The sequence below is a fragment of the Lathyrus oleraceus genome, chromosome 2, assembly GCF_024323335.1.
Source record: "Lathyrus oleraceus cultivar Zhongwan6 chromosome 2, CAAS_Psat_ZW6_1.0, whole genome shotgun sequence".
Classification (NCBI taxonomy): domain Eukaryota; kingdom Viridiplantae; phylum Streptophyta; class Magnoliopsida; order Fabales; family Fabaceae; genus Lathyrus; species Lathyrus oleraceus.
The window spans coordinates 8,378,839-8,405,337 of record NC_066580.1 but is presented as its reverse complement, the minus strand read 5'-3'; the positions used below and the strand labels follow the sequence as shown (position 1 = coordinate 8,405,337).

Genomic DNA, 26,499 nt, shown 5'->3' with positions numbered 1-26,499 from the left:
CTACCGGTTATTTCAAACTATTTATACCAATTTTTTAAAATAGTCCATAGAAAATTCTCCATTAGGTTTAATTTATGGGATGACAGGTAAAAAATTCTCCATTTTTATGACATTTGAGACCTATTTTAAAGGGCCAATAACTCTGAATTTTTGTTGCCATCTTATGTTTTATAATCTTGGTATCCTCTCATTTTACAAAAATAATTGAATAGAATCTTTCGAACTTATTTAGGATTTTATATTTAACAATCTTACTATTTACATCCGATTTTATGCAAAATCCCGATCTTGACAACCTTGGTCGGAAAGCTTCAAAACACATTATCGTATACCATGGTCAGGGTCTAGAACAAGTGGTTGGTGTGGGATGTGTGTGCAAGTGATGTAAACACGGGATACTATCATCATATGCTATGAATGATGAGTACTAGCTCGAACTAGGAACTCAAATCCCACTTTTGAAAAAGATTTGGAACAACTATTGATGGTGGAGTAAATTAGCATAAGACCAATTCGTTAAGCAAACATGAACATTCAAACTTTCTTCTCCAATACAACAAACATGAACAAGTGATTGTAGTCCGAGTAGTACTCCACAGGTGAATTTGAGATTATACATATAATATAAAAAAAGTAAAATTACAATGGTTCCATTGGTGATGGATTGAAATTTATAGCAATATATTCATAGAATTAAGCAGTGGGAAGAACCTTATTCACAATGTCCTGGCTAAGAGCCGCAATCTGTGAATCAAGAGCCTTAATCGTTTCTTCCTTCTGTCTTTCCAAATTCACACGCGCCTCTTGCAATTCCGCGTCCACTTTCTTCCTCCCTTCCGCAATCTTGGCTTCAACTTCAACCTGTGTCTCTTTCTTCATCTGATTCAGCGCCAGGGCGATCTCCGCACGCGCGGCTTTCAAAACAGTATTGGCCTGTTCTTCCAGCTGCTTCACTTCCTCCGACGTGTCCTTGACGCTGTTGAGTTTGTCTCTGATGGAAGTGTCCCTTTCGTCCATGAAGTTTCCGAGAGGCGTGAAGTAGAGTTTGTCGAGGGCGACCATGAGGAAGAGAAACTCGACGACGATGATGGGGAGAGTGAGGTTGAAGTCGAAGAGTGCGGCTTTTTCGAAGGCGAAGGAGGGGGGTGGGAAGGCGAAGGAGAGGGAGAGGGAGGTTGTTGCTAGGGTTAGGGATTTGAGTTTTGAGAGATGGAGTTTGAGTTTGGGGGTGATGGTTGGGAGGGAGATTTGGAGGGAGGGGAGTTTGGGGGTGGTGGTGGGGAGGGAGTTTGTGGGGATTCGGATTACTGGTTTGGATGAGGCTATGATCATTGTGGCCATTGCGGTGGTGATTTTGGAGGTTGAGTTTGTGTGTGTTTTGTGTTTCACTGGTGAGTGTGGTGATTGGAGAAGAGAGGTTTTGTGTTTCACTGGTGAGTGTGGTGATTGGAGAAGAGAGAAAAGGAGGATTTGGGAATGGAGTTCTATCTGAATTATCTGCCACACGATTTCATGAGTTTGTGTGATAGTCGTTAGAGTTAGAGTTAGAGTTGGATGCTGACAAACAATATTCTATTTGGGTTGGGCCTTTGCTCCATATACAAGAAATTTACCTAGTACCCCGTTACCTCTTGGGTTGGGCCTTTGCTCCATATGCCTTTATTTTGTTATTGTTATTTTTTAACTCAACTTATAAGTAGAATATTAATTATAAATAGAAATAATGATAAGATAAGTTTTTGGATTACTTTGTTTTGTTAAAAAGAAAGTAAATTGGGCTTATTGATCCCGTTAACTATATATAATAATATATCTAGATAGTTATATTAGTAATATGTCTGAATAGTTATAAGATATCATTTTTTGTTTTAATGCTAGTAAGTTATAGAATGTTCTCACAAAGTTTATTTAATTTTTTCCCATGTGCAAATGGAAGAAATAAAGAGATAGAGAAAAGAAAAAACAAAACAAGAAATGAGACACATTGTTACTATAAAAAAAAATTATTTGAGAGTTTGATGGAAGAGGGAGTGGATTTGAAAAAAGAAAAAAAGAAAGTAAAAAAAATGACTTTGGTTGAAAGGATTTTGAGGGTTTATTATTATCTCTAACACAAAATTTGCATTGAAGAGGATTTTGAAAGATTTTTGAAGGATTTAGATAACGTTTTTAAATATAATTTATGTTATTATAATATTTTAAAAATTAAAAATATAAAAATAATAAATATTTATTTATCATTCTATAAAAAATTAATTTTAAAAGATATTTTAAAAAATTCTTTACAAAATATATTAGCTGTGTCATACTTTTAGTTATACTTTTAGTTGGAGGTATTCTCGGTGATCTATATGCACCAAAGATTCATATTTATGACATGATGATAAAAACAATCAATTGTGTATGAATCTAATATTTAATATTGTTTTTTGAATTTTTAAACTTAATAATACATTAATTTTGTTTTTGGCAATTTTTTATTTGAAATTTTTATCACTAAAAATTCTAAATTAAAAATAAAATTCTTAATTTAAAATGAATTTTAAATTAAATTATCAATAAAGAATATTCAAATCCGATATCTAATTTAGTCAATAGGTTTTACTTACCTCTTACTATATTTTAAATTGTTAAAGTCTCTCCCCTTTAAGAATTGGAGGAATAAAACCAAATCTTCAATTTATATTCCGCTTTGAAATTTAAAATATCAACACATAATATATATATATATATATATATATATATATATATATATATATATATATATATATATATATATATATATATATATATATATATATATATATATATATATATATATATATATATATATATATATATATATAACTAATGTTACTTAAAAGATTATACACCTAAGAATGTTGTTTAAGTATTTGAACTAAATTCAAATCACATCATTTATTCAATTAAGTTATGACCAATTTCAACATTGTTTAAAGACCTAGTAAGATATTATACACCTATTTTTATATTATCTCGGTCTTTCTAAAAGACAACCATTTAGTGCCTCTTTATTGATTATCTAATTTGCAGTATGCATTTTTCACATGGGGTGAATAGATTTTAAAATCCAAATGGAGTTGTTACATGTAACATGGGATAGCAAAGACCTCTACTATCCTTATTTGTCCTTGATTGGTTGAAAATATATAAGATAAATAAGTTTCATACCTCTACTATCCTTATTTGTCCTTGATTGGTTGAAAATATATAAGATAAATAAGTTTCATATTGTTTAGTTTTGAAAAGAGAGAGTTCAAATATATATATATATATATATATATATATATATATATATATATATATATATATATATATATATATATATAATATAAATTTTTTGAAGTTTCATATCGTTTAGTGTTGTGGAAAAAAAAGAGTTCAAAGCTATATATAAGATTTAAGTTCTTCAGTCCAAGATGCATCAGTCAGAATCACTTTAAGCATGTAATTGACTTTCTTTATTCTCTTATACTCTTGTATTAGAGTGTTGTGAGATGTAGTTAAATATTTGTTTGGGATAATGTGGGTGTACTGGGGGGCATGTGTTAGTTGAGCGTATATTATGTGTTGTAACAATTTTTACATAATGTTATTATCTAATTGTCTATTGACAACGGTTGTGGTTTTTTCTCCGGTTTTGAAGTTTTTACGTTATGTTTTTGTGTTGTGATTGTGTTTTGCTTTTCTTCTCTAGACTTTTTTTTTTTCTAACAACTGGTATCAGAGTCCGGTTCGGTTCGTGGATAAGTGTTCTTAGTATGCTCTGTGGTGGAAGTTTTGTCTGATCTTCCACATCAGAAAAGAATTGTAGTGTTGTAAAAGAGTTGTTGAGCTGCAGTCAAAAATTTTGTTGTGCAGTTTGGACAAGAAAAAATTGATCGAATATTTTTTTTAATTGTGGAAAATTCAAGTCAAAGATGTGTTAATACAATCAGTTTACACAATGTGTGAGATTATGTCGATGGTTGAAGAGTTTCCTATCAACATCAAAGTTGTACCATAAGCTTTCAACCTGGTTTTCAACATGTGAAATCTCTTTAAGTGGTTTATCTTCAAGTGAAGTATACTCTTCTTTAGGTGGAGTATGATAATTTTTAAAAACTATGATTGTCGATGAAGACAATGTGAAATCTTGGAGTGATTTAGCTTCAAGTGAAATTTATTCTTCATGATAAAATGTATGATTGTCGGTGATGACAATGTAAAATTCTTGAAGTGATTTATCTTCAAGTGACATATATTCTTCATGACAGAGTATGATAGTTTTTAAAAACTATGATTGTCGGTAAAGATTATGTGAAAATTCTTAGAGTGATGTAGTTTCAAGTGAATATACTCTTTATGGTGGAGTATAATTGTCGGTGAAGATAGCGAAAGTTTATGTATTATTTTCAATCAAGATGGAGATTGTTGGGGTCGGTGAAGACAATGAAAACGTGTGTGTTATTTTCATTCAAGGTGGAGATTTTTCGAGTTGGTTGAAAATATACATGTTGAAGAAATCCCACATCGTTTAGTTTTGTGAATGAAGAGAGTGTCCAAGGCTATATATATTATACAAATTCTTTGAAGTCCCACATCGCTTAGTTTTGTGAAGGAAGAGGGAGTCTGAGACTACATATAGAATTCAAGTTCTTCATTCCAAGATGCATCTGCCAAAAGCACTTTAAGCTTGTATTTGACTTTCTTTGTTCTCTTATACTCTTGTATTAGAGTGTTGTGAGATGTAGTTAAATATTTGTTTTTGATAGTGTGGGTGTACAGGAGGTTTGGGTAACAATTTTCACATAGTATTATTGTTTGGCTGTCTATTGACAACAACTGTGATTTTTCTCCAGTTTTAAAGTTTCCACGTTCTTGTGTTTCTCTTCTTTTTTTCCATGCTATGTTTGTTTTTTGTAACAAATTCCTTATAAATTATCATCTAGATTGATGGCAACATCTAAATCCATATTGTTACCGAGAGAAATTGTATCTATAGGATCATTCATAGTATTAATTATTTGTTGAGCTTTGAATCTAAAATGTCTATTTTATAATTCATTTAATTTTTGTTTGAAGTCCTTGTTTGACTTCTTATGGGTTTTTGATGATGCCTTTTTTTATCTAACACATTTCATTATACTTTTTATGACCTTTCCGATCGCGACCCGAATTTTGTGCTAGGATTTTTTTCTAGTGTTTTTCTAGATCATTTAAATTTGTATCTTTCTTATTGATGCACCTCTTTCTCTCTATTTCTAATTTTCCGCGTGATAATTTTAGCATTATCGTTAACTATTATATTTCTTAGCAATCTAATTTGTTTCAACATCTTCAAATAATACCTTTTTATTGAAATATCTTAAAAATTGTCATTAGTGCCATAAAGCTTCATATTTTGCATTATTCTTAGTGTGTACACCTTATTTTGGAAAATTTTAATCTGATTAGTTTAAATGTGTTATGTAATAGTGATCCATTGTTTTTTTTCCTTTCATAATAGTTTTCCTTATATAGGCTACAAGCATGAGTAACTAATACAAAGAAATGAGCCTAGAGCTAAATAGGGACCAATAAGCCCAAAACAAAAACTAATACTCAACACACCCTCCTTTAAGTTGATCTCTATACAACAACAAATCAACTAACAATAACAACAAAAAATCTGAAAGAACTGAACAAATTTTAGTCAAAAGGAATTCACTTGGCGCAACAAAGATCACACATTCCTAAGCCCTCCTTTAACTTGAAAAATGTTTCCACTTTCATAGCCTTTTTCTAAATATCAGCGAACTGGTCTTGGGATTTGCATAATTTTAGCTCAATAACTCCATCATTGCTAAGATCTCTAAGAAAATGGTACCTAACATTAATATGTTTGCATCTCCCATGCATAATGGGATTCTTTGAGAGTTTGACAGATGCACTATTATCACATTTTATATAAGTACAACCATTTTGTTTCAAATGTAAGTGATTCAACATATTTCTTAGCCAAATACACTGACAGGAACTAGAGACGGTTGACACAAACGAAACCTCAATGGTGGACAAAGTGACAATTGGTTGCTTCTTGGAGCACCATTTAATCCCATTGTGAAAACATTGAAATTCTTTTCCTATCATCATTATAACTTGCATAATCAGAGTCAGCCAATCCTTGCATCATCAAATCACCATCAATCTTACATCTATACATAATGCCAAAGCTCAATGTTCCCTTCAAGCATCTCAAAATTCTTTTGACAACAGCAACATGCAACTCAATAGGACTTTCCATATATCTTGCAGCTAAGCAAACAAAGAAGGTTATATCTGGTCTTGTTGATAAAAGATACATCAAACAACCAATCATTTTCTTATTCAAGGTAGCATCTGTGACTTTTCCCTTTTCACCTTTCGCTAATTTTCTTCTAGGTACAATTGGACTATACATTTTGTTACAATCTTCCATGTCAAACCTTATCAGTATCTCAGAGGCGTATTTTTGTTGATAAATGAAGTTTCCTTGGTCACATTAACTTACTTCAATTCCCAAGAAATATTTCATTTTTCAAAGGTCAATTATAACAAACATTTATCTCATGGACCTTTTGAATGCTTTAATCAACTCATCATCATTTCCAGTGTAGATGAGGTTATCTACATACATGCTAACAATGAGAATCTTACCTTTACTCCCATGTTTGACAAACATGGTTGGCTCATGAGGACGCTTCTCAAATTTTTCTGCATTAAAGTAAGATTCAATCTTGTTGTACCAGGCTCTAGGTGCATGCCTCGAGCCATACAGAGCCTTATTGAGCTTATAAACTTGGTCAATTTTTCTTCATAGGAACTTGGATCTTCATTGGAGCTAAAGCAATTTCCAAATTCTGTAGGTGATCAGTTTGATTGTCTATATTTTCCAACCCAATCACATAATCTCTGAGGTGTCTAGGTGGATATCTTATTCTTGTAGCATCATTATTTCCAGATTCACCATTGTTATCAACAAGATCATTCACAACATTCTCATCTTGGTCATATAGTAACTCAATTTCACCATTGTCTTCAACATCACTCACATGATCAATTTGTTTGGTTGTACTTTGCTTATTCCAATTCCATCCTTTGGACTATTCAAAAACAACATCCCTACTAATAATAATATTTTTCTCAATGAGATTATACAACTTATAGGCTTTTGACTCTTCACTAATACCAAGGAAGACCAGGACCGGCCATGTGCATGTGCAGCATGTGCTGCAGCACAGGGGCCCAAATATTAGAGGGTCCAAACTTTTGAAATTTTCAATTTTTTTCATAAATATGAATAAAAATAAATAAAATGTTATTAAAAAAATTCAATAAGCGAAAGAAATGTTATGATAAAAACTCAATACATACAAAAATCAAGATTAATCAAAACTCAAAAATAATTATAATTAAATTTATTTTTAATTTATATATAAATGTATTTTTGATATATATTTTTTAATTATTATAATTATATTTTAAAAAAAATGGGCCCATTTTTATAATTAGAACATAACCTCCGATATAATTGGATCGGCCACGAGGAAGACACATGTGATGCTTTTACTATCCAGCTTTTTCCTATGAACATTAAGGACATGAACATGAGCTAAGCATCCAAAAATCCTATAATGATGCACACAAGGCTTGACTCCACTCAAAGCTTCTTCTGGGGTGAGATCATTTACAGAATGTGTAGGACATCTATTCATTACATACGTGGCCCAATTTACAGCTTCAGGCCAGAATTTCTTAGGTACACGTCTAGAAAATTTCATGCTTCTAACCATATTTAATAATGTTCTATTTTTCTCTCGGACACTCCATTTTTTTATAAGGAGTATAAGTTGTAGTTAACTTCCCTTTTACACCTTGAGATCTACACAAATCATTAAACTCAATGGATGTAAATTCACTTCCTCTATCAGTTCTAAGAAATTGAATTAAACAACTAGGGATTTGAACCTTTTAAAAACATCAAAAGCATCTGACTTTTCTTGCAAGAAGTAAATTCATGTGTTGCTACCAGTGACGGAGCCAGAACTCTTTAATAAAGGGGGCAATTTATATAAATATTTTTTCTATTTAACTTTAAATATTACATTTAAGTTTTGTGTAACTTTTTATAAAATAGTTATATTTAATGATAAAATTAATATTATTGATCAAAATATATTTTTTAATTTTAATTAACATATGTAAATTAAGATTTAATAAATAAAAATATAATAATGAATATATATTATATTAATACTCAAAAAAGTTATAATTATTTTGAGATTAAAAAAAAGTGAAAATATAATATTTTGAGACAAAATTTCACATTAAATTTTGAAGATATGTATATTCGTAAAAATTATCAACAATTAAAATTTTAGCAATTTTAAATATAACTCTCATGACAATATGCAAATTTTAAACTTTATATAAAAAAATTGATACTGCTATAATTTTAAACTTTTAAATTTTAATATAATATAATATATTATTATTATTATTATTATTATTATATAATTAAAGAGAACTACAAAAACAATATTAAAAAGATGTTAAAATTTGTGTCATTTATTTTAGATTAATTAAATTCACATTTAATATAAAATAACATGTACATGTTTTAATTAAAATGTGTGTATTAATATAAAAAATAATATTAATCATAAACAAGTATTAAAAGATAGTGGAGGCACTAACCCCCACTTCCTTGTACTTGCCTCCGTCCCTGGTTGCTACTGTAGTAAATGTAATTAAGTACTTGTTTCCACCATTTGATTGAGGATTAATGGGTCCACATATGTTAAAGTGAACTAGTACAAGCTTCTTAGAAGCTCTCTAACCTGCTTGTTTTGGAATGTTGTCTTTGTGTTGCTTGCAAACAAAGCAATTAGTACACTTGTCTTCAAAATCCTACAGGTCTGAAACACCCTTAACCGTCTGTTTTTTTGTTTAGAACCTTCAAACCCTTAATGGTGAGGTGAACCTATCTATTATGCCACAGACTGATTTCTTCTACAGTGGTGACTTAAAAAAATTTAGGGACGATCACAAATGCTTTGACAATATACATTATATTAGTTGTTATTTCAGTTGTTAGAATCAACCCCTTATCTTAATGAAACAATTTACATACATTATTTTTTAATACAATTCTAAGATTCCTTTGTTGCAGTTGCCCAACACTTAGCAAATTATTTCCCAAACCTGGTAGATAGTATACATCTATGATAACATGAATCCTTCCCTCAGTGCATAACTTTACATTTCCTCTACCCACAACAACCATTTTATTGTCATTTCCAAGTCTCACAAATTCTCTGAACTTATCATCAAAATTAAAGAACTACTCCTTAGTTCCCATCATGTGATTACTGCAACCATCATCAATATACCATGTTTCTTCTTTGAGTTCTCTATTATTATCATAATATTCCATCAAAGCATCTCTTCTTCTTCTTTAAACTCAAAATGTTAGCATTGTCTTCCCAATCAGGACATTCATTACGATAATGTCCAAGCTTATGACACTTGTAGCATTCCACTAATTCTTTGCTCTGTCTTCCTCTACTAAGACCCCTTGAGGCATTTCTTCCTCTAAATCTCCCAACATTAATCATCTTGAGAGCTTGTTCTTCATTATGATCCTTTTGACCTTTCATTATGGGTTCATGAACAAGAGGACTACTCTGAAGCTCATCAATTGACATAGTTATTATATCATTAGATTCCTCTATGGAGCATTACCACGTAATTGAATTTTGCAGCATAAACCTCAAGATTTTCTCTAAAACCATGACATGTTCAATTCTTTATCCATGTGTTATCATTCGATTGGAAATAGCTAGAGGTCTTGTAGAGCATTCATTGACGGATTCACCCCCCCCCCCCCATTGCAAGAATCACAAACTCACGTTGCAAAGATTGCAACTACACCCGTTTTACCTTCGTGGAACCTTGATACTTTCTTTGAATCACCTTCCAAATATTCACTGTAGTGTCACAGACCAAGATTGTCTCAAGAATTATTTTATCAATTAATTGGAAAAGATCATTTTTGACCTTCAAATCGTGAAATTTTCTCTCATCTGCTGCTTTTCATTGCTCCGGTGTGGCATTAGCTGGGGCGGTGATGATGACTATTTCGATCAAACTCCAATACTTCTTTGATCGGAGAAGATTTTCCATTAGCATCGACCAATGTTAGTAATATCCTTCAAATTTGAGAATAGTTGGTTGGTAAAAATTTGAAGATTCCTCCATTTATTATATTGAGATGACAACAAAATGATGAAGATGAACAAAAAGAACATGAAAGCAATGAAGAATGGTTGCAACTGTTGCAACGACCGTAACAAAAAGAAAAAACTTCAATTTTTCTAAACTCAAGGCATTTGGATTTGGGTCCCACTTATACCACTTGTTGTGTAATAGTGATCCATTATTTTATTCCTTTCACAATAGTTTGCCTTAGAAAATTTTATCTTATACCCCTACATTTATCCTTATACCCCTACATTTTATAAAAAATACCAATTTTATCCTTATATATTTTTAAATAGTTTATTATTTAAATATTTTTTAAATTTTATTTTACATACCGGAAGACTTTGTAAAAGAATTCCGGTAATCATTTTTCACGTATTTTTTTAAAAAAAAATTATGTACCGGAAGACTTTACAAAAGAGTTCCGGTACATAAAAATTCACTACCGGAACTCTTTTATAAAGTCTTCCGGTATACAAAAAAAAGTCAAAAAATATTTGAAAAATGAGTACCGGAACTCTTTTGCAAAGTCTTCCGGTTCACAAAAATTGACTACCGGAACTCTTTTGCAAAGTCTTCCGGTACACAAAAAAATGTTAAAAAAATATTTGAAAATGACTACCGGAACTCTTTTGTAAAGTCTTCCGGTACATAAAATTTGACTACCGGAACTCTTTTGCAAAGTCTTCCGGTACACAAAAAAAAATGTTAAAAAAATATTTGAAAAATGACTATCGGAACTCTTTTACAAAGTCTTCCGGTACACAAAAATTGATTACCGGAACTCTTTTGCAAAGTCTTCCGGTACATAAAAAAATATTAAAAAAATACTTGAAAATGACTACCGGAACTCTTTTGCAAAGTCTTCCGGTACACAAAAATAAAATTTTAAAAGTATTTAAAAAATAAAATAATAAATTAATTAAAAATATATAAGGATAAAATTGGTATTTTTTATAACATGTAGGGATGGAAGGATAAATGTAGGGGTATAAGGTAAAATTTTCTTTGTCTTATATAGGCTACAGGCATGAGTAGCTAATACAAAGAAATGGGCCTAGCGTTAAATAGGGCCCAATAAGCCCAAGACAGATACTAATACTCAACAAAATGAGCAAACTCTTAAGCTGATATCAATTGTGTCTTTCTGTTCTTCAGATGAAAGGTGGATTATTTTTTCTTTCTTCTAATCTTTTAAAATAATTGACTTAAAAGCTACATATTTTGTCTTTTGAACCTTGTTGTCTGTTTGTTTTGTTTTGTCATAAAAAGTACTTATCATAAGAAGGATACTACTTCAACTTATCCCTAATATTGTTCAATGAAATAATCATGTGTCACTACAACATTTTTTACTTTAGGAAACCGAAAAATAAGCAATAGATGGAAAAATGTCGCGTAAAGGTATAATAGATCGTTTATGAGTTTCTAAATTTTTGTTGAAAATCCTTAATTACTTTATGTTACGGTTCTAGAAAATGTGGGGATAACATAACCGCCGTCTATTCACTATAAGTGACGATTAATGAGACATGGACATAATATAATCGTTGCTTATTCCTTTTATGCCACGGTTATGAAAGTGTGGTCGTATCTTATCTAAAATACAAAAATCAAAATGGGCGGCCTAGTGTTAAAGGCTATGGATTTTTATTACTAATAATATGAGTATAGTTTATCTGAAATGAGAAAAACATCAAATAAAACTTACTCATTTTCTCAATTTTGTAATGAGTGGTTAGTTTATAACTCCAACAAAAGAAAATGCTAAGTTTAACAAATTCAATCACAATTAAAAAGATTTTGAAACTTTAAAATACACAAAACATACAAATAATAACAAAGTAAAATTTTCAATAACAACCATTAACAAAATCCACATGTCCAAACTATGTTCATACAAAAATGAAAGTGACACTGTGAAACTTTCTATGGAGTTTTGACGAGTTTAATTTACCAATTCAAGACTTTAGAATAACATAAAACAAACAAAATAAAGGATGAGATGGAAAAGCCCTAAATAGAAAAATCGAAAACTCAAAGAAAAATTAAACCCTTACCTTAGAAGAAAGGGGAAGAAGAAAGTCTATAACTTGGAGAAGGTGAATGGATGAGGCTTGTGTCTCCTCTATGACAGTGGTAGAGACATATTGATATAGCAAAACAAAATATGTTGATATGACATGGTCTTTGGTGGTGGGTGGTCACTACTGTAGAGTCAACGAGAGTTGATCAAAGTGGATCAAGATCTTGAGTGAAAGAGAAAAAAAGAGAACATAAATAATGAAAATAGGAAATAAGAGAGAGGGGTAGTTGAATAAGAGTAAAAATCCTAAATAAAGCAACATAGTTTTGCTGATGCATACTGGGCGGGTTAGGGTACCCACGATTCTAATATTATAAACCAGACCCGCCCATGTAAACCCAAACCAAATTGGTGGTTGGGTCCGCTAACTCAATAACATGCTTTAAACTGTCTAAATAAATTTTTTCGGTTTTTTTTTTGCGTTGGACTGAGTCACAGGTTGGTGTCCAGCCCTATAAATATGTATTGATTTTTAATGTCAACTTTAATTAGGCTTATTGAAATTTCTGCAGGTACGTTTGAGATGTAAATATATTTGACTTTATTGATTTGAATCTCATGATTTGTTGCCCTATTTTGTAAATCCATTATAATTGATTAGATATTTCATTAGAACTTTTTTTTAAGTAGACTTTTAATATATTTTTATACTCTGAATTATAATAGTGTATTATAATTATGATTATCCTTAGGTATTTATACATTTATTAATGGATGGTTAAAATATTTTAATTGAATTAGATTAAAGGTATGGATAAAGCATGGACTAAACTCCTAATACTTTGGAAGAAGTATAGTAAAGGTGTTAGATCTTTTATAGATTTTGTGTATACCAAACGAAGACCTCAAAGACATGAAGTTTTTTTATCCTTGTGCTCATTGTGTGAATTGTAAAAGGGCAAGAAGACACGTGGTTCGGGATCATTTAATAGTTGCAGGTTTGGTAGAAGGATGTGATATTTGGATAAACCATGAAGAGGATATACCATCGCCTATGAAAATTGATAAGGACACAAAAGATCAAGAGATTTCACTTGATGACATTGGTGGCTTATTGTATGACATATTTTGAAATATGGTTGAATCAGATGAAAGTAGTGAAGGTCCCAATGAGGAAGCGATAAAGTTCTACAGGTTGATTAATGAGGAAAATTAAGAGATATACCCCAGATGTGAAAGCTTCTATTATATCGTTCATAATTATACTTTACTTGTTGAAGTGTCTGCATGGATAAAGCAATACATCATTCACTTCCTTTTTAGAATTATTGAAGGAAGTGATTCCAGATTTAAACATTCTTGAATCTTTTAACAAAATAAAGGAGATGATTAGCGATTTGGGTCTCGATTACAAAAAAAATCATGCATATCCAAATGAGTGCATGTTATATTGGAAAGAACATGAGAATGCTAACTTTTGCACTATTTGTAAGGCTTCACGATGGAAGGAGATTCCTCAAGTAGAGAGTGAGTCTTCTAAGCATGCAAAATATGATCATAAAGTCCTTGCTAAGGTTTTGAGACATTTTCCATTGATTCCATGATTTCAAAGGTTATTTATATGTTCAAAGAAGGCAAAGAAATGAGGTGGCATGAAGAAGAACAGTCAGAGGATGAAAAATTAAGGAATCTTGCGGATGGATAAGCATAGGAGGACTTTGATAGACTTTATCCTAACTTTGCTTATGAACCTCGTAACATAAGACTTGGCTTATCAAGTGACATATTAAATTCATTCAAGACCATGATTTTATCACACAATACATGGCCTATCATGATGATACTATACAACTATCCTCTTGGTTGTCCATGAAATCTGAATATACAATGTTGTCATAGTTCATTTATGGGCCACAATCACCGGGGAACTACATTGATGTGTACCTCCAGCCATTAATCGAGGGGTTAAAGGAGTTATGGGAATTAGGAGTAGATACATATGATGCTTCAAAAAATCAAACATTTAAAATTCGTGCAACACTCCTATGGACTATTAGTGATTATCTCGAGTATGTTATGTTATCAGGTTGGAGCACCAAAGGAAAGTTGGTATGTGTGTGTTACAATCATAACACTGAATGGTCATACTTAAAAAACAGCCACAAGATGTGCTACATGGGTCATCGTGTCTTTTGACAATGAGCCATGCATGGGGATCTAATAAAAGGTCGTTTAATGGAAGGAAAAATCTTAGGTCCGTACCTTTTTAATTAAAAGGAACAGAAATTGCAGAAACCTTAACAAATTTTGAGAATGAATTTGATAAAACAAAAAAGAAGAAAAGAGATGGTATATGGAAGAAGAAATCAATATTTTTTGAGTTATCTTATTGGGATGAAAATATGTTACGTCATAATCTTGATGTGATTCATATTGAAAAAAATATACTTGATAATATTATTGAGACTCTTTTAGATATACATAGGAAGACAAAAGATCATGTTAATGCTCGTTATAATTTGAAAGAAATAAAGGCCTAAGAAGAGTGAGATGTTATGGAAGAACTGTCACACCATCATTGCTGAAAAAATTGAATAAATTTCTTTAATGAAAATGCAATATGATGGTAAAATTGATGACATGACGTAAAAGATGGGAGCAATGGAGACACTTTTGAAAGGCATGTATATCAAAAAAAAAATCTATATTTAAGCGAAGAGGAAGTACATGATAAAATGAGATAAGCTTTGCACAATGATAATATTCCAACACCACGCTCATCATCAACCTATGCTCCTGCTTATTAAAAAGTACAACAACTGACATTAATCAAAATCAATATTTATTTTATTAAGTGTTGAGTTGCTATTTTTTTAGTGTTTTGATTGGTTGAGATATGCAGTATTAATTTTATAATTAGTTAGATATATTAGTATTCATGTTAGCTAGGTTGAACACTGTGAACATATGTTTTCAAGATTGAATATTGTGAACATATGTTACAAAAGAGAAATCCAAAAGCAGTTTCTTCAACTAAGTATATTCTTTTAAATTTCAAAAAAAAAACGAGATGTGGGAATACAAACACAATAAAATATATTTCATTTTCCTTAAATTATAGCAATAAAAGTAACATTTGAAACAAAAGTTTTTAATCTCAAAGTAGTTCTTACACAATTTTCAAACAACAAGATTCTTGATCTCTCACCTATGAGAATATAGAATTTTCTCAAAGTGAATTATAGTTTACTTTTTTCTTTTATAATAGTGTCGTTAGAGAGTATAGTAAAAACAACAGTAATAATGTCTAAAAGAAAAATAATCATATTTCAATTAATATCAACGGAAAAAATAGATAATTTTTTTTACAATCCTATTAATAAAAATTAAAATAATTAATTAAAAAGATTAAGCTAATATAGCAACTAACATTTTCAACCCTTTTTTCAGCCAATAACTAAAGTTCAACAAAATAGACATAAATTTTATAAAGCTATTGAAAATTTTATTTGATTATATATATATATATATATATATATATATATATATATATATATATATATATATATATATATATATATATATATATATAACTAAAAGTTGAATATCTAAATCAAGGATAAATACCAAAAAGATATGAGAATCAAAATAAAATAAAAAAATCACTTTATAATTATTTATATAACATCCCGCCTAGTACTTATCTGGGATCGTATTAAGTAAAGCGTTAAAATTTGGTACTGAGTACTTTCATCCTCGAAATGACATCCAAAAAGTGCACTAATTTGAACAAATAACATAATACATTAGAGATAATACAACATATGTGTTGGTGTAAGCCCTAGAGGCCAATACTTTTGGTACTTGTATCGAATTATTTATTAATAATAAAAGGCATTTTCTTTATTAATGGTTGATTAATAAAGTCCCTGGAATAGATAGTCCGTTTAATGTATTAAGTGTGACTTAATCATGAGAACACATTAAACATAAGGACACTATTCTTAAAGTATTCGTAGTCGAGCTTTAGTGTGAAGTGGGATAACATTAAAGCATTAAGACTATTATGTTTGTAGACTGATGATCACATCTCATGGATCATGGATAAAGAGTTATCAAGTCTTAAACATAGGTATGAATATTAGGAGTAATATTTATACCGGATTGACCCGCTATGAGAATACTATACAGAAAGTTATGCAAAGTGTCATAAGTTATTCTCATGGTGATAATAGTGTATACCACTCTTCGACCTGAAACCACTATGGATCCTAGATGTGGAGTCGAGTGCTTTGTTGCTGATCCAACATTGTCCGTAACTGGATAACCATAAAGACAGTTGATGGGTACTCCACAAAGCATGCTGAGGGACATGAGTGTCCTAGATGGAATTTTCCCATCCTACGTAACAGGATAAATGTCTATGGGCCCAATATTGAACTGGACAAGGGTGACACGGTCTATACCTTGTGTTCAATATAGACATAAGGGCAAAGGGGTAATTATACACATAATTATTATCACAGGAGGTTTTGTCAGATCACATGACATTTTCGTGACTTGGGTAGCAGTGATGTGTTGCTAGATACCGCTCACTGTTTATTATGTTAAATGCGTGATTTAATATAATTGTCAACGTCGCGAAAACCTACAGGGTCACACACAAAGGACGGATTGATGAGAAATAGAGTAACTAAGGAACACCGTAAGGTACGGTGCACTTAAGTGGGAGACGAAATATGGTAAGGTACCAAATACTTAAGTGATTTTGGCATATTATGAGATATGGGCCAAAATACACTTAAGTGGGCTTTTTAGCTTGAAGCCCACACAAGTGATTCTATAAATAGAACCCCTTGGGTAGAAGCATTGTCACTCCACAAAGACTCAACTCAAGTGAAGAGTTGGAATTTTGTTTCTCTCTCTCTCTCTCTCACTCAAAGCCTTCATTCGTACCAGCTAGCACTGAGATTGAAGGAATCCGTTCGTGTGGACTGAGTAGAGACGTTGTCATCGTTCAACGTTCGCGATCGTTCCATGGATCTGTATCAAAGGTTTTGATCGTTATCAGAGATCTGCACCAAAGGTTTGAATCGCCACAAGAGGTAACGATTCTATCACTGATCATGCTCATTCGTAAGGATCATTAAAGGAGAAAATTTTAAATTCCGCTGCACCTTGGATGGCAATTAACCTACAGTGGTATCAGAGCCACTTACGAAACCATGAATCTGATAACTCTTTTTGTTCTGTAATAATATGATTAAAGACAGAATGAATCAAAGATTAAATTGAGATCGATCAAGGTACATATATATGATATATGTAATCCTGATGCAAAATACATTATATATGATATAGTGTTCTCGTTTCGTTCATTCAAACACTCAATGATTGTTTTCCTTTGAGCGATCAATGGTCATTTGCTTCTTGATCCGACATTAGTATGGTGAAGCAATGACGTGTTGATCAATCATACTGAATTAACAATCGAGATACGTTTGACGGTCTGAAATTGGTGCATCAGGGTTAGTGACGGCACAAGGGTTGTGTTGTCAGAGAGTTATGCGATTAGGGTTATGACTACACAAGAGTTGTGCTTTCTAAAACACTTTTTGGAACAGTGTTAACCGGTTAACGCAATACGAAATAAAAATTTTGAGTTTTTCAAACAGTGTTAACCGGTTAACGCTTTTGGTTAACCGGTTAACGCAAGATGGAAAACAGTTTTCCAAGACATTTTCAAACAGTGTTAACCGGTTAACACATTTGGTTAACCGGTTAACGCGAGACAGAAAACAATTTTTGAACAGATTTTAAACAGTGTTAACCGGTTAACGCATATGGTTAACCGGTTAATGCAAGGCAAAATTCACCCGTTTGCCTAACTCAGTGCTTTAAAAGTATCAAGTGTTGATACGAAAAGCGACATCAATTTTAAATGAATTGTTCATTAAAATGTGGTGATCGGTCGTCGAGATTTAATTTGATTTTAATTAATTAAAGGAATTAATTATAATAATAAAGTGTTTATTATTGTCTTGTGGTGATCGGTTATGACCTTAGTTTTCCTTTATTCTGCTTTGGGTTTTAAAATACGACCTGCGTGTCGTGCCTCTCTCTTAATCTCCCAAATGTAACTTCTTTTCTCATCTCACTCCCTCTTATGTAAAACGAGTTTCTTTTATGTAATGTAATGATATGAAGAAAGCAAAGAAGTCAGTGCCAAAGGAGGACAACCTTGAAGATCTTGCTTGGAGAAGCTTAGATCGTTGTTAGGTTAGCTTAGGTTCTCTCATTGGCTTGGGAGAACAATTGCGCTAGGGGCCATAACTGTTTCATTTTATTTGTATGTATGTTGATGCATGTGAATGTATGTTGATGCATGTGAGAGACGGTTTATATGATAAACAAGCCGGTGAGATCAGAAAAATTGCAATTCCCTCAAATTAAATATTAAGTTTATGCTTTCCAAGTTTTAACACTCATCAAGACTAGTAATGGATAATGTAGGTTTCGCCTACGCGAGGTGCATGATCTATATATTAGTAAGGTGCGATGAGATAATTGTAATATCCAGCTGTTAAAACAATGGGTCAAACTTAACTAAACAAATTATAATAAGATTATATATATGTTTAGAAGCAAGCGTTGGGAATGATTCATATGATGGATTGGAATAAGGAGTTATTCACCCAACTGAAATTTTCGAGAGTTGTATGAGATACAATTGGAAGGAGTTCCTACCTAAATAACCTAGTTTTGTGTAATCCGCCTACGCGGACTTAGAACGAAGTGAAATATGGATCTCGACCCACTAGAAAATCTTCCAACGGGATTTTTCGAATCAAATGATGAGGGTCATTTGTTTTGAATAAAATAGTGGGAGCATGTTTAATTAAAGGCCTAATTAAATATGTCAATGATACTTATATTTTCATTAATCCTTATGTAGATTACCATGACAGCAAACACCTCTAACAACATCTTGTGATCAATCCTTGACAAGGAAAAATTGTCTGGGACAAATTTTCTGGATTGGCACCGAAACCTGAGGATTGTCCTCAAACATGATAAAAAGTTGTATGTCTTGGAGACACCTGTTCCTGAAGAGGAACCTCATAGTTCTACACCTAAGGCAGAAAGAGATGCTTACAAGAAGCATGTCGATGATGCCAATGAAACTGCTTGTCTCATGCTAGCTACCATGAACTCAGAATTGCAAAAGCAACATGAGAACATGTCAGCGTTCGATATGATCGAACACCTGAAGTTGCTCTATCAAGAGAAAGCAAGGCATGAGAGGTTTGAAGTTTCAAAAGCCCTTTTTCAAAGCAAGTTAGCTGAGGGAGCCCCTGTAGGTCCCCATGTGCTCAAGATGATCGGGTATGTGGAAAACCTTGAGAGATTGGGTTTTCCCCTCGAAAAGGAACTTGCGACTGATTTGATCTTGCAATCGTTGCCAGATACGTTCAGTCAATTTGTCCTAAATTTAAATATGATTGATATGGACAAATCTCTTCCTGAACTGCTCGCCATGTTAAGAACTGCCGAGCAGAATCTGAAGTCAAAAGGGAAGTCCATTCTGATGATCGGAAATGGAAAGAGACAGAACAAAAGGCCCACTAAGCAGGGTGATAAAGGGAAAGGCGAGGAAGTTGCCAAACCCAAACCCACCGTTGCTGCTTTAAAGCCTAGTGGAGGCATAGCAAAAGAAGGCACCTGCTTCCATTGCGGTAAGACCGGACACTGGAAGAGGAACTGCCCAAAGTACCTGGAAGATAAGAAGAATGGAGTAGAGACTTCAACTTCAGGTATTTTTGTTATTGAAATAAATTTATCTACTTCTGCATCATGGGTATTAGATACTGGATGCGGTTCTCACATTTGTACAAATGTGCATGGACTAAAAAGGAGTAGAGATTTGGCAAAAGGTGAAGTTGACCTACGAGTTGGCAATGGAGCAAAGGTTGTTGCTTTAGCCGTAGGGACTTATGTATTGACTTTACCTAGTGGTTTAATAATTCAGTTAGAGAACTGTTATTATGTACCTGCAATTAGCACGAATATTATTTTCGTTTCTTGTTTGAACAAGTTTGATTTTTCATTCATAATAAAGAACAATTGTTGCTCAATTTATTTGAATGATATATTCTATGCTACTGCACAAATGAACAATGGACTATATGTCCTTGATCTTGAAATGCCTATTTATAACATTAATACTAAAAGGATGAAATCTAATGAGTTAAATCCAACTTACCTTTGGCATTGTCGATTAGGCCACAGAAATGAGAAACGCATTTCCAAACTCCATAAAGATGGACTCTTGGACTCTTTTGATTATGAATCATATGAGACATGCAGATCTTGTTTAATTGGAAAGATGACAAAGTCTCCATTCACAGGAAAAGGTGAAAGAGGTAATGATCTTTTGACACTCATACATACTGATGTATGTAGACCACTGAACATACCAGCCAGATGAGGTTTTCAGTACTTCATCACATTTACTGATGATTTCAGTAGATATGGATATGTGTATTTAATGAAACACAAATCAGAGTCCTTTGAAAAGTTCAAGGAATTCAAGAATGAAGTACAAAACCAACTAGGTAAGAATATTAAAACTCTTCGATCAGATCGAGGTGGTAAATATTTAAGCCTAGAGTTTGATGACCATCTGAAAGAGTGTGGGATCCTATCCCAACTTTCTCCTCCTAGAACACCCCATTGGAATGGTGTATCTGAGAGAAGAAATTGAACCCTGTTAGACATGGTCCGATCCATGATGAGTCACACCGATCTTCCAAACTCCTTTTGAGGACATGCACTATTGACATCAGCTTACACACTTAACCGTGTTCCATCCAAAAAGGGTTGAGAAGACACCATATGAGATATGGAGTGGTAAGAAACCACATATGTCTTACATGAAGATTTAGGGTTGCGAAGTTTATGTGAAACGACAAATTTCAACTAAGCTTGAGCCCAAATCTGACAAATGCTTATTTTTGGGGTATCCTAAAAGAAACAAGAGGGTATTATTTCTACAATCCTTCTGAGGGCAAAGTGTTTGTCACTCGAACTGGAGTTTTCCTGGAAAGGGATTTTATTTCCAAAGGAATCAGTGGGGGGAAAGTAGAGCTTGAAGAAATTCAAGAATCACAAAGCATCGATACACCTATGGAGGAATTAGAGCAGGAAACACAAGTAGTTGTGTAAGAGCAACCTGCTCTAGTAGAACAAGACCAGCGTAGGTCAAGCAGGATACGTCACCTACCTGAGAGATATGGATATCTCATAACGGATCAAGGTGATGTATTACTCATGGATCAAGATGAGCCTGTGACCTACTCATGGAATCTTCGTTTTGATGAAACAGTAAAACGATATGGATTCATCAAGAACGAAGATGAGCCTTGTGTCTACAAGAAGGTTAGTGGGAGCATGATCGTGTTCCTGGTATTATATGTAGATGACATATTACTCATTGGAAACGATATCCCTACCCTGCAACAAGTAAAGTCTTGATTGGGGAAATGCTTTTCTATGAAGGACCTGGGTGAAGCAACCTATATGATAGGAATCAGAATCTATAGAGATAGATCACAAAATTGCTTGGCCTAAGTCAGAGTACATAGACAAAGTGTTGAGACACTTTAATATGAATGATTCCAATGGTTATGTGTTTTTCTTAAATGGTGGCGCTGTGAGCTTGAAAAAAATTCAAAGCAAGATACAGTTGTTGATTCTACAATCGAGGCCGAGTATATTGCTGCCTCAAGTGTAGCAAAGGAAGCTGTTTGGATCAGGAACTTCATTAGTGAACTTGGCATAGTCCATAGCATTGTGGATCCCATTGGTCTCTACTATGATAACAATGGTGCTATCGCACAAGCTAAGGAGCCTAGATCTCACCAACGATCCAAACACATACTTAGGCATTATCATCTCATTTGAGAGATAATAGATAGAGGAGATGTGAAAAATATGTAAAGTACATACACTTGACAATATAGTTGACCCACTGACAAAGCCTCTTGCGCAGCAGAAGCATGATGGCCATACTAGATCAATGGGCATACAGGGTATGCCTGATTGGCTCTAGTGCTAGTGAGAGATTGTTGGTGTAAGCCCTAGAGGCCAATACTTTTGGTACTGGTATCGAATTATTTATTAATAATAAAAGGCATTTTCTTTATTAATGGTTGATTAATAAAGTCCCTGGAATAGATAGTGTAGATGTTTGATTGGCTGCAATTTATGTTAAAACACTAACTGGACTCTAATGTCTTGACTGATGTCATGACATGCTTTGGAGATGATTGATTAGCTGCATGTTGTGTTAGATCATCTAACTGTACTCTGATGTCTTGACTAATGTCATGACATACTTGAGTAGTATGCTGCAGGATTTACTGAATGTCAACCTGGATAGTATGACATTCATCCCTGACAGCAGATACTGAGGTATAGAATAGCAGGTTGGCTGTTATAACTCAGTATGTAATTCAGTCTGTTTATCAAGGGAATAACAGACCTGGCATAAGGCCTACTGTCTGAATGTCAAACTGGATGTTGTGACATTCATCAGTGACAGCATATACTGAATAATGGGCAAGTTGGTTTTTCTGCTTCAGTTCAGTATTTAATTCAGTATGTTCTTTAGGAGGATAACAGACCTGGCATAAGGCCCATTGTGAAAATGTCAAACTGGATGTCTTGACATTTATTACTGTAAGCTGATACTGAAGTATTGACTGGTTGGTCTTTTACAGTACATCATTTAGCACAGTTTGTTTTCAGGAAAATAACAGACTTAGCATATGGTCTATGTTTTGGACGTCAAACTGAATGTTGTGACATTCATTCCTGACAACATATGCTAAATTGTAGGATGGTTAGTTTTTCTGTTTCAGGATTTTTCTCAGGCTATTCTTCAGGAATCCAACAGCTGATCTAAAATCCAGGAAACTAACAACTGAGCTACAATTAATGAACCTAACAAATAGCCTATTTGTTAGCACCCTAATATGTGGAAATTAGAATCCTATGTGGCGTTATTTGTGGAGGTCTTGAAGACTCAATCAGAATAAACAATTTCTAAATATGGAGATATTTTAGGAACTAAATATGGAGATATTTTAGGAACTAAATATGGAGATATTCTAGGAACTAAATATGGAGATATTTTAGGAACTAAAAGATTGAAGACCTTGATTGTAGCAGAAATCTTCTGCTGGCTTTGTAACAGCAAAGAAGAAGTTTGTTGCGATTTCTGAAGGCCCAAATCCAGTTGGGTGCTTAGGTTATAAATAGCATATTGTAACCTAGGATTTGTAAGCCTCAAACCATGTAAAGTTAGGGGTGTGTGTGAGGTAAACCTCCCAACCCGTGGGATGGTTACCGTGTGTTTCTCAGTGCTTGAAGGCATGAGATTATTTGTAACTCAAAGCCTGTAGGTGAGAGTTTGTTATGATCTTGAACGAAGCTGTGAAGCAAGTTCAAGTTGTTTAGAATTACATTGTAATTGTAGTGATAGGAATGGAAACTGGAGGTTTCTATCTTGGAGTTCCTAGGTATAGATTACATTGGGTAGGGATTAAGTGAAGAGTTATAAACGGGGGAGTTTAACTCTGAATTAATACTGCTGATAGTGGATCTTCTTCCTGGCTTGGTATGCCCCCAGAGTAGGTGATGTTGCACCGAACTGGGTTAACAATTACTTGTGTTTTTACCTTCTGCATGTTATAATTCTGTCTGTTATAAAATAAGGTAAACTTGTAATGCTGTAACAGGTGATGTTCAAATCAATGTTGAGACATCATACTGATAACTGTGCAGGCTCAACAGAAGTAAGTACTATGCTTGATGTCTGCTGTGTCCTTGTACCAGATGGTCAGAACTGGGTGTTCTTCCATACTATGGTAATATAGTAGCAGATGTCGTGACATCTGTGAATGTGTGCATATCGGTACTGGGTTTTAATTAGTATAACTGTCTTGCTGTATTAGTAACAATGTTGGATTAGATGTCATTACTTGGAGTAGAACATCTGAACTCTGACTACACCAGAATTTCAAATGGTATCAGAGCAGGCATCCTGTTCTGTTTCTGGATGAGATCCATGGGTGATACTTTCTGGTATCTTGCAAGGAGTTATGTTAGTACTGATGGTGGAACCTGTGGAAGGTTCTGTGATCTCCCTGAATGGTCCCTTGAAGTAGGTGGATGGACTATTCATGACAGGAACTGTGTGTACCTGTCTCTGGAGGTTGGCAATTGGCCTTTGTGTGGAAAAGCTCTCCTAGTATTGAATCATATTCAAACTTGGTATGATCTTGGAGGCTGATATGGTAAAGTGTGTGTTCATAGGTTGAGTTGTATTATGATTTCCGCTGCATAATACCTGTCAAAACTTAAACTCTGATGTAGTTTCCCCTCATGTGGATGAAAGGCTGCTGTATTCAAGATTTCATCATAATCTACTGAAGATGTCAAAGATACTTGAGTCTCCTCAAGTCCACTCATCATGACGTTCTCACTTCAGGATGGTAAGAATCACCTGATCACTGATTCTTTTACTCTCTTGGGTAGTGTATATGAAGACCTTGAAGACTTTCAAGGAGAGTTTGTTCCAAGGAGGTGGAACTAATGTTCTATGTAATGTTAGAACATGTTGTTCAACAAGTATGCAGCTACTGGTTGAAGAGTAGATGTGTTTAGGTGTCAAACAAAGGGATACTTTTGTTTGGAACCTACTCCTGACCTGGAAGAGGAGACATCTGTGTGTGCTAAGTTGACAAGGGTAGGGTCAACTGTGTGTGTGCTCAAGAAGGTCACTTTTAGACGTCTGATCTCTAGAAGTGGAGCTGGTTGAGATGTGACATTGTGCAATTTCCTGCTGTTTGTCTTATTCCTATAGATTGATCAGGGTTGGATAGGTGTTCCCTGAAGTACTATGTTGTGATGGAAGACAAGTCCCCTGGATGTTAGAAGTCAATAATGGGGTAACCTGATTGCTATTTCATTTAAGAGGATTGGGACCATGAATCTTGTTATTCAAACACCACGCTCAGAAGTGGCAGTTCATTCAAGGAGTGAGAATATGAAGATTCAGAGGTCGGTTGAGGTAGTATGCTCTGGCAATGCATATCTACTATTGACTGGTGTTTTTTTTTCACTAGTACTTATGGTCAGCTGGAGTCTGATTGGTGTGATTGGAGTATGTATAGGTATAACTCATAGAGTTAGTTGCCACTGGTAGGGATGGTGTATGTCATGTTGAGACATGTCTGTACAATGCATGGATATTGGTGTGGAGTTTCCATGATTTTTATTTTGAGGGGGAGTTTTGGTTAACCTCCTCACGTTCGGTCAGCCTAGGGTCTGGTTGGCTGTTGACCTGTGTCACATGGGTTCTGGTGGTTGTGTGACACATTTGCAAGGAAGAATTCATCTCTCTCATTCCTAAGGGTGAATTTAATCTGGGAAGATTTTCAAAACTGTTGAGGTGCTTGCAAGCAGAAGATGTTGACACTAGAAGAGTATTTTCAAAGTAGTCTTATGGTGGAAGTATCTAAAAGGAATATTGGGAAAGGATTTAAGATCAATGTCTACTTGTGCCAAGTACAAGTATTTAATTGATTATCCTTGGAGCTCGAGATAAATGATGTTTTAAAAGATGTTTGAACATCTCATCTTCAAGATCCTGTGCAGAATCATAGGAAGGATAGTACATTGGTTTATGATCTATCACTTTGGTGGCAGCAAAAGCATATGATCTCTGAAAAGGTTTCCTAGCAAGAAACATGTTCAGCCTTGGTGTGTACAAGAAGAAGAAAACATCATAGTCCTGATGGTGGTTACTTGGATCAGTTTACTTCTGATCTAGGTAAGAAAGTGCATTAGCTAATGCACACTATGGAGTCAAGAACAAGTGGCAACAATCTTGACATCATGGAAACAGCTTTGCTTTAGGAAGTGGAATCCTTGGTATAGTTGAAGGGATAGTTTCTAACTAGTCCTTCTGAAGACTCATGCATCAGAGTGTCTGATGTCTTTGGAGAAGAAGCAGGGATTCATCATGGTGTGAGCTTGGATGACTTAACTGCAAACCTGCAGGATAGGGGATGTTTACTCAAACTTGGTTCCAAAATCAAGTCTATGAGAACATTGAACTCTTG

General features: G+C 33.6%; 1 protein-coding gene across 1 annotated transcript; it reads right to left on the bottom strand.

Annotated features, from left to right (window-relative positions):
* Nucleotides 1–516: 516 nt before the first annotated feature.
* On the bottom strand, nucleotides 517–1,595 carry LOC127117590 (ATP synthase subunit b', chloroplastic). The gene is made up of 2 exons (XM_051047657.1): nucleotides 1,460–1,595; nucleotides 517–1,417 (listed from the first exon to the last, which is right to left on the bottom strand). The coding sequence occupies exon 2, from the start codon at nucleotides 1,339–1,341 to the stop codon at nucleotides 694–696; it is 648 nt and encodes a 215-aa protein (XP_050903614.1). The 5' UTR covers nucleotides 1,342–1,417; nucleotides 1,460–1,595; the 3' UTR covers nucleotides 517–693.
* Between the last annotated feature and the right edge of the window lie 24,904 nt (nucleotides 1,596–26,499).